We start from the raw sequence: 16570 nt of genomic DNA on the forward strand, positions 1-16570 counted from the left end.
TGCACATATAGTTATTTCTGATGGCTTTATGTAATGTGCACATATGTGGGCAGCTGTGGCTCAGGAAGTAGAGCAAGTTGTGCACTTGTAGTTAAATTCAGGCCACTGGTATGACAGGTTTTTTTTTGTTTTGTTTTTTTAAATGCAGATGTCATATCCAGGTGTTTAAATGCTACATGTATGCTCTCTGTATTGCACTCGCATCAAGGCTTGATGTTTAAAGTTACTGTTTTTAGAAGTGTAAAAGAAATCTGTACTATGCAAATTGTGTCTAACATGTCAAAATATTTGTGTAGTTACGAGATTTTGACAAAATAAAAAATGTTGGGAAGCCTGATTCGTCTCTTAATCCTCCTCAGAATCACTACACAAAAACTCCTTATGTCAGCTGGCATTGGGGAAAAACAACCGAGACACCTTTGGGAAAAATTAATTTATATTCCTTTATATTTTTTTTTTCTCCATTGCAGTCACATTACAATGTAATAAAATGATAAACATATAAAATCAAACTCAATACTGACGCATATACATTTGTTCTGTGTTCAAAACCAAACGAACTGTACATGTTTTCATTTATATTTCTTTCACATCATTTAAAATCTGTCATAATTTCTATGTAGTCATCTGTATTATTGTAAATCTTTGTCTCTTCACAGATAAATAGACTTTATTTTCAGGAGGTATTGTAACAAAAATAACACATTTCCTAATGGTGGCTGCCTAGAATCACCGAAAATATCATTCAACTCTTAACCGTAATGCTTAGGTACTATCGTAGACACGCAATACACAAACTGAAGGTACACGATGGGTCTTCTCGTTCCCCTCCCATTTGTATTTGTTGTGAATTAGGGAAACCCCCTGAATGGTATCTCTCATGAGCTGACGTGGGAGCGATTTGAATTTCTGTAGTGAAGTTAGGAGATGTTAGCCAGACAGCCCGACTCGCATATGAAATGTAATACACGCCCATGTTTTGGCTTTTTTGTGATTGCACTGCACTCAGCTAGTTGATTATATGTGGAGTTTAAAATGTCCTCCTTATCCAATATATACATTTTTATCACAATCACCTGGACTGCAGGAAAAGGGAAATGGCTAGTTAGCTTTTTTTGTTTTTGTACGAGACACTGTATTTTTTAGTCAGAACCAAACTAGCGAGCTGATATTTGGAATTGGGGTGAATTGAGAAATTGAACATTTTTTTAATGAAGGTAAAAACTAATGACTGACTTGGAAAATATGGACAATTATAAAAAGATGCTGCTTTCATGTCTAATGATATGTATGCTAAATATACGACTAAAAGATAAATGATAAATGTGACTAGAAGTCACAAACTCTCTAGATAAGGTTTGTACAGAGATTAGATGTGGGAGAAGTCTTCTTTTATAATAAATGAATACTTCCGATTTATTATTTTATATCTTTTATGTTATTTATTCCAAACAAAACCAATTGTGCGAAAAACTTTTTCGTTAGCGTTAGCTTTTTGGCCAGAACTAGCTAGCTAGCTAATTAGCCATTTCCTTGTACGTTAAACTTTAAACTGAAGCAAAAATAATTACCCAATGGATTTTTTAATTTGACATTTTTGTAGTAATATGTAAGCAAAGATAACCTGAATTGATGAAGTGATAAATGTGCAAGATTGAACTCAGAAATCAAGATTAAGGTTAAAAAAAAAATAAATTAGTTGTCAGAATGTTAACTTTTTCTATTTTTACATTTACCATTATTTTGTCTTGTTAATTTCCCCCCATAAACATGAAAGTCTTCTCTCTGAATTTTCTGTGACTAAAATCATAATGTATAACAAATTATTTTGTTATATATTATGATAAACATTTCTTGTGAAGGTTTCTTTTGAAATAAATTATTGCTTAATAATTATTTTATTTTAAAGTAAAAAAAAAGGAGCACAGTTGTCTGGCAAATCACCTCCAAAAACGTCATCCCACCCACAGAGCTAATATCAGTGTGCTTATACTCAAGACAACACAATGGCACAGATTCCTATGAAAACACAGCTTCCAGTCAGGCTGAATTTTTCTTCTCTCGTTTTACATTCTGGATATTTAGAAAGAACATTTACTATCGGTACATTTCAAAGAGCCATCTAAGCAAACCCATGGAACATAGATCCAACTGAGAAGGATTACCAGAAAAAGGTATTTACAATCAAAATGCCACCCACAAGAAAATAAAAGTTACTTTTGCACATCGAAGTCGCTAGAGCTACTTTTTTTCTCCCCCCAAGCTGAAGAACATGGTAGAAAAGCATGACCCTAACAAAATAAAAGCTCATGGTACGTCTAACAGGTACTTCCAAGTTAAGGTTTAGTTTGACCCTGCCCTGTGCTTATAGTATCCAAACCTGAGTCAAACCACTGAAATCCTTTTTGTTCATTTTCTGTGCCAAAACTACCAAACCTCTTCGGTTCCTCAAGGAAAGGATTTGAATTGTCATCGGACTCAGATCTGGTAAAAACTGGTCTGAGATCAGAAACAACTTAACATCTGGCCTCAATAAAACCATACTTTCACAGCTCTAGACCAAGCACGCAAAAGAATATATGAAGCATTCATGACACGGTATGGTAGCTTGTGCTCAGACACACACACACACACACACACACACACACACACACACACACACACACACACACACACACACACACACACACACACACACACACACACACACAGCCTTACCACAGGCCTCATATGCTTTGTAGACCCTGATAGTGGAACATTTATGTATTTTATCCAAAGGAAAAACAACTCCTTGGTTTTCATTTCATTTTCACAGATACACATTCCTCAGTCGGGAGGTGGCATTCATCCCAGTTATTCCCAAGGTACAGTTTTCCCCTCCCGACCAATTTTAAACCATCAGAAGTCAATCCTGATAGAGAACAATGTAAAGTCCATAAAAATAATCACCAAATTATTTAAGAAAAATGCAAAAAGCTTAAAATCTGTAAACAAATGGTACATCACATATTTGCAATTCTGCACATCAAGACTTTATGGTTTATTCCTTCCTCCTAAGAGAAAAAAAAGCCTAAAACATATATATAAAAACAAGCAACGCGTGAGAACAGTGATGTGGTATTTCTGTAAAGGTTATCTAAGGCCAGAACCTTCTTGCTTGTAACCTTGCATAGCTGTGGATGTGAAGCCATACAACAGTGACATAACACCTACTGGATTTAAATTCTCTTACAGTGTGGGCATGAATAAGGCTCTGGTTTTCTCGATGAGGGAAGAAACTTATCACTCAGAGCACGCAGGCTCAGTCATAGGCCCAGTGTGGATGATTTTTGACTGCTGGGTGACACAACCGAGACTGATGTATGATACCTGGACTTTGATCATGAGGCTATTGCTGAGTCTGAACGCTCCTTATGAGTAGTTCCATATAAAGAGAGAGAATTGTATTATTTGGTTGCTTCTAACCTGATTTGGCTATAATAAACCTGATTTCTCATTGGCTGGAGCTCTGGGTGCAAAGAGCTGTGGATTGGATCAAAAAAATTAAATCAGCGGTTAATGCTGTGGGAAAAAAACAAGCGGGGCAGCTGCTCTTTGTTCAGAAACATATAAGCTGTGACTCTTGGCCATTTATATTTACTCTCAAATCCAGATCGCTCATGCGAGATTATTTGTTTTTCTGTGAAACGAGCAGGAGATGCCTGACTGTGCTCTCTAAATGGCACATGACGCTGTTTTCCTTTGATTTCTGCGTGTTGACGCTATTCTTCATGTACAGTGCATGTCCAGATCAGAGTGTACCAGAAAAGTAGCACCACCCTCCTATGACTCATATCTTAAAAAAAACCACACACACACAGAAAAAAAGAAAGAAAAAAAGAAACCACCTCCACTTCAGTCGAGCAGATAAGGCATTGTTGCTTTGATGTGTTTCACAGAGACGGAAAGTGTTGCTGTTTTTACATACGCCGTCAACATGAAGGAATTAGACTGTTTCATCGATTTGAATGTTTGATACACATATTTGGCTAATTCTTCACTGTAACCACAACTATACAAAAACCCATCTAGCTTTACTCAATAGCACCATATGAATATTGTTCCCAAATTATAAAGGGGTAAGGGAATACTGGACATTGGTGTGTGAGTGTGTTTGTGTGTGTTCAAGCGGTGAGGTAGGGATACATCCCATGTTATTACACTGCTTTTCATTGTGTGTCTCTCCCTGCTTCAGAGGAAAACCGTGTGTGTCTGTGTGTGTGTGTGTGTACACTAAGCACATCTCCCCCATGTTGGAGACTTGCATAGCTTCTGCAGGACAGGAAGAGCAGTTGTCCGTTTGGACGGAGCCTTTGGCACAGCCTTGGCTGATAACTGAAGGCAGTACTCAAGTTGCACCATAGAATTCAAAGAGACAATCTGCCCTTATTGCACCATAAGTACATGTGTGTTTTGTATTTGCACCATATGAAGTGGGATTAGCAGCCAGTTGACTCTGAAGCTCGAGTGTCGCACCATATGAACACTGATGCTGCTGCTTCTGTTACGCGTTCGCAACTAATGTTTCTACTCGCCGGATCGCAGCAAATGGACTGATTTGTCTGTTTTGTTAGTCGGCTAGCACCACAGAAAAATAATGTGAGCCCACCTATCGTTCACACTTAAGGGGACGCTGTATTTCTGCTTTTAGTCTCCTTATTTAAATTAAAAAAAATTCCACACTGGGGTAATTATTACAGTTTTATCTACTGATTAACTTTATCAGTCATTAATGGTGTTCTTAACATCCGCTAGTTCATCGGTGAACCACTTTGGTGGTAGGGTTGCCGTTAGGGTTGCATTTCATCAAACAGGTGAAAGCGCTAAATGGTAGATGTGACCCTAACCCTTAAACAAGCCTTAGGGTTAAAGCTGGCAATGTTTCCCAAGGTAAGGATCAGGACTATCATTATCGCTAAGTTTTGGTTTTTTGTTGCTCCAACTTTGTCATTTTTCTCTGAACTTTCATGCACAAAATTTGTAGGAACAGCCAAGGACAGAGGATATTGGGTCTTGACATTGCGTCTTGGTTGTTTGAGTACGATGCTGACTTTTTTGCTTTCCAGACACTAAGTGGTTCACAGCTAATAAGCAGCGGGGTTGATAGTTAACACCTGTAAGTCTGAAGCGATGGTTCTGAGCCAGAAGAAGGTGGATTGCCCACTTTGCTATGGGGACAGGCTGTTTTCTCAAATAGAGGAGTTAAAGTGTCTTGGGGTCTTGCTCATGAATGGGGGAAAATGGATTGGGAGGCTGACCAGAGATTGGTACAATGTTTGTAGTGATCCGTAACTATTTGGCCACAAACTGTGAATAGTGACTGAAGGAATAAAACGGTGGATACAACTACCAGAAAGAAGACTCAAAAGACTGTCTGGACTCATCCTTAGAGATAAGGTAAGGACTCAGAGTAGAGATGTTTCTTCTCAGCATATAAAGACACCAAGTGAGGTGTTTCAGGCATCTGACTAATATGCATCCTGGAAGTTTCTTAGGTGAGACTACTGAGGAGAGACCTTGGGTAGACCCAGGACAAACTAAAGATATTGTCTCTTGGCTGTTTTTGGGAATGCCTTGGTATCTTCAGAGTCAGTGGCCATGGAAAGGGAGCACTGGTCATATCCGACAAGCTTTTCTACAACCAAATTTTAATGTGATACCTTAAAATTGCAGGTTTTACCAATAATTCAAAAGATTCTCATACTTCTGGGTCACTGGTTGAAATCAATCACAGAATTATAATTTGAGGACTAATAAATTAATAAATTACGTATATTTGCAAGTCGCTCTCAGAAAGACTTTGACTTTTACCAAAATTACAAAATTTGTTGACGTACCCCAGTTTTAACTCTCTCTATACCCAGCCCTCATAGCAAAGGCGGTTGTAGAAAGCAGGAGAAAGTGGGCTCATGGAACGGGATCAGAGGAAACCCCCCCCCCCCCACAGCGTGAGATTTCAGGAGTTGCACCGTTCCCGTTGACATGCTGATGACTAATATCTCAGCTCATGTGTTTTCGCCTGCCAATGTAACAGCTTGGATTACAGGGGTAAACAAACCAAAAGAAATAAATAATGAGCCATACACCACAGCTCAGCTGTGGGTGGCTTTGGAGGAGTTGATATTGGACACGAAACAGGAGAAGACAAGTCACTGGGAGGGTTGTGATGACTGAAGTCCAAAACTGTTTTATGTCATTTTCAGTGGCAGCACCCTGTTAGTGTGGGACCAACATGATTAAGCTATCACACAAAAAAAATGTAGTAGACCTCAATTAAAAACAATTACTCTTGAATCTACCTTTATTTTTATGATATAAAAAGACCTCCCACAACTGCTTGGAGCATAAAAGGAAATGATGGAGAACTTCCCCTAAGATGGCATTCAAATTTCACACTTTATTTCCCTCCCAGATGAGCAATATGGTTATGACCAACATCATCTAGGACTTTACTTTTTACATTTTTACTTTTCCAAATGTTCAGGAAGAAATTATTTTAGTGCTTTTGTAATATGCTTTAAGAAGCAACTGTTTTTCATTTTTCCACATTACAGCTAACATGTTGCTAACTGCCCTCAACATACTTTTTTCAAGTCTATCTTAAGGATATAGTTGGGCTTGCTTTGTTCTATGCTCAATTGGCCTTTGAGTTACATGAGGAAAGTTGTACTAGTTCTTTATCTCTCCATTAAATATGAGTTCGTGCAAGCAGACTGCCTAGGTTAGCATAACAACCAAAAACAGGTAGAAACCTTTAGCTTTCAAGATCTCGAGTCAGATTTTGTGGCAGGACTTGCTGAGTTGTTGACATCGTGTAGGCAGAAACGAGCATAGAAAAGTAACTATTTTGTTGATAGAAATAACATTTGCTACAAATTCATATACATGCTTTTCTTTATTTAGATAAGTATGAATTTATAACATAGCATCTACTATTGCGCTACACAAAGTAACCCAGATTAGCTGGAAAACTTACTCCCCTGATTACCCTGATAGGTCAGGTATGAACTAACACATTTCTTTTAAAAGCCCTGATCAATAAGAATTATAATTTTTATAGTATGAATTTGTTTCCATATTTTGAATCACAAGCACATGAACTCCAAAATTCGAAGAGTTACTCTTTTACTGTCTTAGGAGCAAGTAAATGTGCAATTATTCTTAATGGTAGATGGTTTGGCTACTTTCTGAACCCACAAAAAACTATTTTTTACATTTATCTTTTTGTATAATTTAAATAAGACAAGATGCTAGCTACTAGATACTTTAGGAGAAGAAATCCAGGCTAGCTGTTTTTACCTGTTTTCAGTTTTTTTAAGCTAAGCTAAGCTAGTCAACTCTCTAGTGCTAATATTTTACTTGTTGCCTTTGACAAGACAAGTAAATCTACTAAACTAAAACTGTCCTTCTGAGAGACTTTAGCTAAAATTTTAGATTCTTTAAAATTGAGGCTGCAAATGTAAAAATTGTTGTTTGAGTGTGCCTTGGATGCCATTACTGCCACTTTGTCTCCATCTTTTCCATCATGCTCGGCCACTCTCCCCGTTAACCTTGTCAGTGATGTCGAGAAACTGATGTGTCCAACAACAACATAACAACAGATTAAAAAACATCCTCTCTGTACATAGAAAATATATACACTATCTTTTGACCAGACTAATAACGACATGTTACAACTCATTTTATTAAAAGTGACCGTCATTGTGTCACATCCTTTTATTCTTCTTAAACCTGTGAACGCGTGCAACATAAATGGCTTGCGGTGGTCAAGGACTCCATCGTAAAACTACGCTTATTTTTCATATTTTTACTTTTTTTTTCTTTGCAGCGGAGCGCGCACATGTGAAATTAAGGAAATGAGACCAAGTGAGGGACGATTAAAGTTAAATAGAGTGACAAAAGGTTTAAGAGAGGAGGAGACGGACTCGCGCCGAAGCAGCTTGTTGAGTCATGGCCATGGGACTCACAGGTCGCAGGTGCCCGCAAGGAATGTAAGTGTGATCGCGTGTGTGCGCACACATATAAGTGTGACAGATTGCTTCTGTGTGTGTATGTGCTTATATCAAGTGTGACTTTCTGTGCATGAACGTGTTTCTAAATCTTCTCTAAATCTGAACATCCACATATACATACATGTTTTTTTATGGTGCACATGTGCTTTTGTGTACTTGTCTGTATATGTGTGTGTGTGTGCTGATTTGTGTGTTTGTCAGAGTGAGGACTCATACTGCAACAGTTCATACAGGAGGGGTCCATCACGATAGCGGATGCCCACAGCGGCTGGCGTTATGTACTGCAGGATGTTTATAGTCCTCCGCAGGCGCCTGTCTACATAGTGGGCATCCCATGCTGGGTAACGCTTCCTGGGCATGTCGATCTTTATAAGCGGGCCCTCGGGCTTGGAAGTGGGGGGCGCAGACCTCACCTGGAAGACGGGAAGACACGTCTCGGCCACATCCTCTTCCGTCTGTGACTTGGCCATGTGGGCTGGTGTGGGAGGGGCTGTGGGTGGGGCTGACGGGGGGAGAGGGAGACCCCAGAGCAGCTGGGCACAGCAGGATGAGGCGGGACTTGGCTGGAGGTGGGCAGTGGCAGGATGGAGGAAACCGTAGTACAGCAGCATGACCAGGACGCCCCCTGCGAATGTCAGGTAGACGCTGCACAGTGCCAGGACGGCATAGGAGTCGGTCAGCACTGGATCTCTGTAGGCATACCTACAGGATGACAGGTGACAGTACAGGGGTTAAATTAATCGGTGTACATCTACACGTGTTTATAGCATTAAACCATCTTTCCCACTGGTCCCCCAAATCTGATTATAATTGTTTTATCTACTGATGGGTAGCCCAGTGTGTATTTTAAAACATGGTTTATTAGTGGAGTTGTACTTAATATTAATAATCTAAATCGGCAAAATAATTTCTAATCATCGTTTTAAAATAAATGTAGAGTCGTACACTCAGTAACCCTTCTTTTAGACAAGCCCCTGCATGCTGCAGGTGGCACTGCTAGAGGGACAGGAGGAGGGCACCAAACTTTAAAGCGATCTGTCAAATTTAACCAAGCAGTTTGTTTGCATACACGCAGCTTTTTGCTTTAGCATATTAAAACGACTGCACAAACATGTAAAGCATGCTGGTGGTGGATGAGAGCACATGAAAAGATGGATGAATTTCAATAAAGCCATGACTGTGATAACTCTGGCTGCCAGAAACACTGTCATCAACTGGCAAAACAATTTTTCGGTGTACTACTTACTGGCCCTGGGCCATGTGGCCATTAGTTATATTGCAAGTAGTATGGCAGTAAACTCATCACGAAAGCATTTACTAGCCTTTTATTACATGAATATTGTGATATAGGCTTACCTTGCTAGTGTTGTAAATGGGCTAAGCCTTGGTAAGCACTTATGGTATACTTTAAATGTGTCTGTTTACTTGTTCATTTCAGAATAAATTTGAAGTCTGAGCAGGATGCAATACAGATTAAATACTCAGCAGAACAAGAACAAGTAACCTTCAAAATAAAACAGGAAGTAAAGAATGAAAGGAAAGCCTGAGAGAACACAGGCAGCATAAAAAAGATAAAAAAAACTCCAAAATTACAAAGGAAGGAGAAGAAAACATTTATAAGAGAATTAGAAAGAGATCATTATACAGATCATTGCCATTTAGCTTTGTGAAGCTGGATGAACCTGCGTGCCTTTACGGTAGCTCCTTGTGAAGTAAGAGGTACGCCTACCTTTTATAGTTTTTGGATATTCTTGCATACATTCTGTGATATTTATGTGAAAAAACATATTTTACGATTTTACGCTTGTTGCATCAGGGATATCAAAGAATGCAAACGGCGCTAAACTCACCACAGCCCGGTCAGGATGCTGTTCTCGGCCAGCACCACGGTGTAGTACGCCACCATCCTGTATCGCGTCCGACCCTCTTTCACGTTGAACCAGCAGAAGATGTAGACAATGCCGACCACCATGTTGAAGAGCACCTCCTCCCACTTGGACATGCAGAAATCAGTGCCTCCGTGCACCACCCAGAAGGCCATGGCGCACCAGTGGAGCACCACGAAGATGCCGAAGTAGATGTGGAAGAGGGAGGCAAAGAGGGCGAGCGAGAGGACGCGGGAGAAGATGGTGAAGAGGCGCCAGAAGAGGTGCAGCAGCGCCCCGCGGTAACTCATGCTGCGCTGGTCGTCACGAGAGTCTCGGAGCAGTTTGTGGTAGGAGGCCAGAACCCAGGCGAGAGACAGGAGGGAGGCTAAGGAGGAAATGCCTGCAGGGAGACACAGGGGTGGATGATTTCCATGCTTCTCCTGTTTTGTATAAACACGACATTATAATGACTCACTAGGGAGGGAGAGGGGGGAAGGTTGTTTTGTGTAATGGTGTGAGCATACAATAAGTAAGAGGTAGTGCGTGTCACGACCGAGACATTTGGTAATGACGAGTCTCAAATACAAAGTTATTTTTAATGTCCCAGCTGCCGTGTGTATCCGCCCCCTTGTGTACTCGTCACATCTTTCCATTAAGGTAAACTGTGTCCCAAAACTCCAGAGTGAGCGCGATGAATAACACCAGTGGGTGGCCGCCCAAGATGATGCATGCAACACGGAAGAGGAGGATGATGGAGTCTGACTCGCACATCGCTTTCTATCTTTGACAACCTGAACAACAGTAAAAACCTGCGAAATCCAGCAGCCATCTGCAGCTACACATAATCAAGCACAATAGGTGCAAATTGATAATTAGCACTTGAGCAGCTGCTCATTTGCATGCTGTTTGCCGGCTACGCGAAAACATGCTATTACGCCGGTACAGTGCAGTCTGTAAATCCATCCAACCACCTACACTGTAGCGTCTCAGCTCGGTTCTCCTGGATCATGATGCAGAGCTGCAGGACCAACTGAGGCGCCGACTCCAGAAACGTTTCCAGCAAACGCAACATGTTGACGTCAGCGTACTCGAACATCATGGCCCAGTACCAGCGCCGCTGGTGCTCCTTCTGCCGACGCGACATGACGCCTAGGTACAGCGTCCTGATGTACCTGTAGGGGTTCAGAGGGGCAAACACGCATATGTCAGGCTTTTCTACACACATTCAATCAGGGAAGTCAAACTCATTTCACGTTGTGGGCCATGTACGGCCTGCTTTGATCTTAAGTGTGCCAGACTCACTTAAGATCAAAGTGTAAAGCAGTTTATCTGCACATTAAATCTCTGCGATATCACAATGTAATAAAGAAGAAGTGCAAATTCAACAGTACATGTTAGTTTTTCTACATGATAAAGAAATTACTCTTTGGGCTTAAAATGTAAGAAATAAATGTGTAAAAATAACAGTAAAAGTTCTGGATTGTCCTGTACGTTTGAAGCAGAATGTTTTTGTTAAATCACAGAAAATATCTTTTTTAATTAATTAATTATATTTTACTGAGGACAAACTGAAAAAAACTTAAATTTCTATAGTAGATCATGAAAAAATCTATTACTTCATTACTTTGATGTAGTATGGATGGTGAACAAGATGTCAACTTTATTAAAATATAGATAAATTCAAAATTTACGCCCTCCTTCAGACTCCACCAAAGATGTCCACTGGGTCGGGTTGGAGCCTGTGCTGGGCCACTTCTGGCCCTCAGGCCTTATTTTTAACACACCTCCTTTAGATGCAAAAAATATAAATAAAAAAATCTGCATGCTGTCACTGATAGCAGATCTCCCTAATATGGTCATCTAAGGCACACGAGCAGCTTCCCGCCTGCTGGAGGGCCGGCCAATTAGAAAAAGCTGGTTTAAAGGGAGCCAAAAGAGCTGGTCTCAGACGGCAGTCAAACTCGTGGACTTCATCAAGGTCCCGTATCAGACAGATATGGATTATTTTGAACTCTACCAGAGTCCAGGAATAAGAATAAGGAGCTGGAAATGAGCCTAATAGGTCACATCTTCCCTTGCGTTCTTTCGCCTAATCGGGCAACTAAATCAAAACCAACACTCTGACTTATTCCTGTTTCACCTGATTGGTGGCTGTGAATATTTCTAGCCTTCATTACTTCATTACACTGAATTTAACCTTTCTATAAACAGCCTTGAAGAGATGCTGATCTATACGTGCTGGATGTGGGAAACTACAGCACATGTGGGCGGGATGTAGGCAGTGATCTCAATTAAACTGCCTCACTGCCACACTGAGCGTGTGTGTGTGTGTGAGAGGAGTATGCACACAAATGTAAACGTGCTGTAAAAATAAAATCCTTCAGCTTCCCCGTGCATGGCTGCAGTCCATGCATGGGTGTCCTCCATGCAGACGTGCACTTCTACATTATGTACAGTACGCCTATTAGAGCTGGAGGTTAATTCACGCCCCATAAATAATGCAGCGTCCCTGGAAGAAAATGCCCACATGTGCATCGATTTACAGCACGCCGGCCCTCCCAAACGAACCATTTCGAGATGTTTTGGTTTTAAAATAAGGCCAGAAGGATGTGTGTCCTTGACTCAAGAGCAGTGAAGGATAAATAATCAGTATCATTTGTTTGGCTTCTGTAAACAGGAGCTCTGGTCTGCAGTGTTGAGTGTAGCAGACAAGCTCCTTAATGGCCTGACATGGAAGGAGGTGGTCTCAAACCAAGTACAGCTGATCTTCCATCCAGCCCACCCTGCCCCCACCACTCTCACGTCTCCTTCTTCTCCCCTCCCCCTTCTTTTTCACTCCACTTGTGCATGTCCTCACCCCCCATCTCTCCCTCTCCACGGCCTCTCCATCTCTCAATTTCCCCAGCTATAACCACCCTTTCTCGCCCTCTTCTCCCCCACCCTCTCTCTATGCTCCTTCCCATCCGGCCCTTCCTCCAGGTGGGAGAGTCCATTCTGAGGGCCAAGGGGGGACAAATACTGGTAAGTGTGTATGGGTGTGAGAGGGGTTGATTTAACCCTACAACCAAAGCACAGAAGCTGTGTAGCACATCAGCATAGTAGGACGTAAACACACACACACACTACTCTACTCTCCCTGCTGCCCACCCAGGGGCAAGTGGACACCATTAAGAAGTCTTCTCAGAGAGAAGAGAGAGGAGGGAGGGAAGAGAGCAAACGTTGTCCTTACATAGACTGGGAAGCTGGAAAGGAAAAAAAAAAACACCAGCGCACTCGTGTTACTTCTATAACTACAGTGTGTGTGTTTGTGTGTGTAGACCAAGCTGCATGCTTATATGAGGCAAGAAGCCCACAATGAAAAGAAGTGTGTGTATTTCAGTTTTTCCCCCAACAGTGCTTTTAGCACAATTAACACCTAACATTGTCCAACTGTGGGAATATATGTGTGTGTCTGTGTGTGTGAGAGAGAGAGATAAATAGAGAGAGGGAGAGAGAGAGAGAGTAAGAGATGTGCTGCCAAAAGCGCAGATGCTTTTCCTCTTTGTACTCTCCATGCATGCTGACACTCATGGGAAGAGCCTTGACACCGTTTTTCCACTGTTCACACACACGTGCTGACATGTGTCAGCGCACACACAGATACACGCAAAGGCATGCTGACATTTCAGAAGGGAAGAGCCTTGACCAAAAGCTGGAAATGCTGGGAATCTGTTCAGCACCATGGAGAGCGCTTCGGACAGCCCTTAAAACACACACTCTGAAGGATGTGGCTCACTTTGTTTCTTTACACTGTGTGAAGGCTTAACTGTAGCTACTCTGCAACTGCAGATGCTTTACTCAGGTTCTGTTCTGGCTCTGAATTCTACTCTTTCTTACTGCAGGGCGGTCAGCGAGTTGCTGAATTAGCTTTTCATAGGATGAGTCAGAAATGAAAAGTTTCAACAGATCAGAGTTTGTGTGTGAAATCAGGCTCTCTGTTCTCCTGACTGTCTCTCTTAATATCTTCCTGTCATTCCCAGACAGCAACTGAAGCACAGAGGGAGTCGCAGAGAGCCTTTCCATGTCTTCCTCTCGCTTTTCTCTCCTGCCTGTCACTGTGAAGCGAGCTGTCTTTTCTAGTAGCCACATCAAGTGGACACCCTGCTCTGCTCATTAGGAGCATTAAGTTTTTGTGAGCCTGTTAGAGAGAGAGAGCGAGAGAAGGATCAGGTGTGTTTGTGTTGCCCCCCCCTCCCCCTCTTACCTCCACACTTGTCCCAGCTGGAGGATGTGTATGGTGGCCTGCCACAGCCAGATAGTGGCCAGCTGCAGGCGGTCCCTTCCAGGATACAGGCACCCCAGAACCACCGTGCCCCGCTTGGTCAGCCCCTCGACCTCCCCGAGCCCCCCGCCGGTGTAGTCCTGCACGAACCATCGGAAACTCAGAATCTGGACCAGTACCGAGGGCACCAGTACGAAGAAAAGAGTGAGGCCGAACCAGAGGTAGTCCTGCCTCTGGTAGTAGTCCATCGCCAGGCACAGGTCCGTGCCGACGTCCCAGAAGAAGACAAGGAGGGCAAGGATGATCCAGAGGCAGTCCAGCCACAGCTGCTCCCGGGGCGGGCAGTGAGTCTCCCGGATGCCGACCCCTCCGGCAGGCGGACTCCCGCCGAGCAGAGAGCCGAGGCAAGCTGAGCGGCAGCCCCAGTAGCAAGCGGAAGAGCGGCAGCACTGACAGATGTGGATCGCCGCGGAGTCCAGAGGCTCCTCGGCGTCAACATCATAGAGCTGGGCGAAACCCCCGCCGCCGCCGCACCCGACCCCGGCTTTGCCGCCGTCGGACTGTGCGGCCATGTTCGCCTTCCCGCTCCTGCCCTCCTGCGAGATGCACGACAAACGCACCGTTTTGCTTTCTTGTGGGGCGCGGACACCACGTCACCTCCCAGATACCTGCTGTCCCCTACCCTCTCGCTCCGCGGCGACTGCTGTGACTCTTTCCCGCCCTGGGCGCGAGGAGCCATCAGAGCCGGCGGCCGCGCGACGGCGGCTCCTCTTCTTTCTCTACCGGCCGACACACACCCGCCGGGGGCTCGCGGTCAGCAGCAGCAGCAGCGGAATCTGTTACCGTTCTAGTCCGGCAGCCCCGCATCCTCCCCGTCCTGCGCGCGCGGTCATCTAGGGCAATGAGAGGCTATGACGTAATGCATCTCCCGCTGTTCTTAAGATGTGTGAGTGACTGTGTGTGTGTGTGTGTGTGTGGGCGCTAAACGGACAGCAGGCTATTCTCTTTAACTGCGGCTCTGCTAATGTAAACCTTCCTGTTCAGTCAACTGGAGGCCCTCCTGCTCCTCCTGCCCCCAGCACTCAGGCTGCAGATGCCCGGCGTCCGCTGCCACCCATGTCCGCTCCGTTCCTTTCCGCAGCTCCAGCCCTCTGCAGCTCCTGCTTCCCCTCTCCTCACGTTCTCTTACGCTTTCACTCCGCCCTCTACCGGATAACAACTTCAAACCCCCCGATCCACATCCGCACACACGCTCGAGCGAGCGCGCGCACACGGACTATGGTCGTGCACTGTATGGGAACATATGGACTGTTTTTCCAAGTAGTTTTTCATTGGAAAGAAAAAATTCCCAACACCTGACGCTCAATCAATCAATACCCCCCCTCCCCCCCAACACACACAGCTCTCCATGACTCCCTCACACTCTCCACGAATCTCTCCATCATCTCCTCCAGTGGGCCGAGCGCCCAGTGGCTGTGCCAGCCTAATCAGCCCTAACATATGTGCGTTTGAGAGATCCCTGCTAGGCAACCATGGTGCCAGAGAGGGAAGGATTTAGGAACACGAGGAAATGGATGGACACTGTATATGTATGCGCGGAGACGGAGGGGGGTAGAAATGAGAGCATGGATGAAAGGAGGTGTGCAGAGAGAGAGAGAGAGACAAAGATAGAAAAGAAGGTTTAGCTGAAGCAGTTTGAGAGGATGAAAAGGCTGACGGGATGAATGCAAGAGAGAGAGGATGAGTGTGGAAGATTAAGGAATTGTTGTTGACGGGATGAAGAGGTTGTGTCAGAGGTAGAAGAGGGGGAAAAGGCCAGAAAATGTATGGTGAAACGGAGTGGAACAAAACAACGAAATGACATTAAAAATGAGCACATTCAGCAGATTTAAATGGAAAGAAGTTAGGATGGGGAAGTAGATACAGATGATGAAGGTCAGGAGAAGGGAAAATGGGAGGAGAGAATTTTTTTTAAAAGGAAGAAGGGAACAGTTGATTTAGGAATTCTCAGTGGGATGGAGAACATGTGTGTTTTTTTCCAATCATACTCCATTATTATTTTTAAAAAAAGCTCACACAATCTCTCTCTCTCTCTCTCACACACACACACACACACACACACACACACACACACACACACACACACACACACACACACACACACACACACACAGACCTAAGCAAGCGTGCACTGCATCTCTTCATCACACTCGCACGCCTTTTCCGCGTCCCCAGAAGCACGTTTCTGTGCGAGCTCATGCACTCTCTTTCTCTCTCTCTGTCCACTGGAGATTAGCCGCTCTGTTGTCATGACAACCGTGGCTGGCTGAAGGACAGGGAGATGGTTGTAAAGCCATTTGCATGTGAGCAATAGGAGTGAGTGAGTGACA

General features: G+C 43.5%; 1 protein-coding gene across 1 annotated transcript; it reads right to left on the reverse strand.

Annotated features, from left to right (window-relative positions):
* Window positions 1-175: 175 nt before the first annotated feature.
* On the reverse strand, window positions 176-15394 carry xkr6a (XK, Kell blood group complex subunit-related family, member 6a). Its single transcript, XM_085398817.1, has 4 exons — window positions 14163-15394; window positions 10895-11091; window positions 9902-10319; window positions 176-8753 (listed from the first exon to the last, which is right to left on the reverse strand). Exons 1-4 carry the CDS (start codon window positions 14750-14752, stop codon window positions 8249-8251), a joined length of 1710 nt encoding a protein of 569 aa, XP_085254943.1. The 5' UTR covers window positions 14753-15394; the 3' UTR covers window positions 176-8248.
* Window positions 15395-16570: the final 1176 nt, after the last annotated feature.

The sequence above is a fragment of the Rhamphochromis longiceps genome, linkage group LG23 (genome assembly GCF_057381845.1).
Source record: "Rhamphochromis longiceps isolate RC_006_pf linkage group LG23, R_longiceps_female_GT1.1, whole genome shotgun sequence".
NCBI lineage: Eukaryota > Metazoa > Chordata > Actinopteri > Cichliformes > Cichlidae > Rhamphochromis > Rhamphochromis longiceps.

What these genes read in the sequence shown, in the direction of transcription:
- xkr6a (XM_085398817.1), bottom strand. Translation starts at nt 14,752, where the DNA reads ATGGCCGCACAGTCCGACGGCGGCAAAGCCGGGGTCGGGTGCGGCGGC. An exon ending in CAGCTGGGACAAGTGTGGAG is followed by an intron (nt 11,092 to 14,162) that starts GTAAGAGGGGGA and finishes GAACCCCTACAG; the next exon opens with GTACATCAGGACGCTGTACC. An exon ending in AGCATCCTGACCGGGCTGTG is followed by an intron (nt 8,754 to 9,901) that starts GTGAGTTTAGCG and finishes GTCATCCTGTAG; the next exon opens with GTATGCCTACAGAGATCCAG.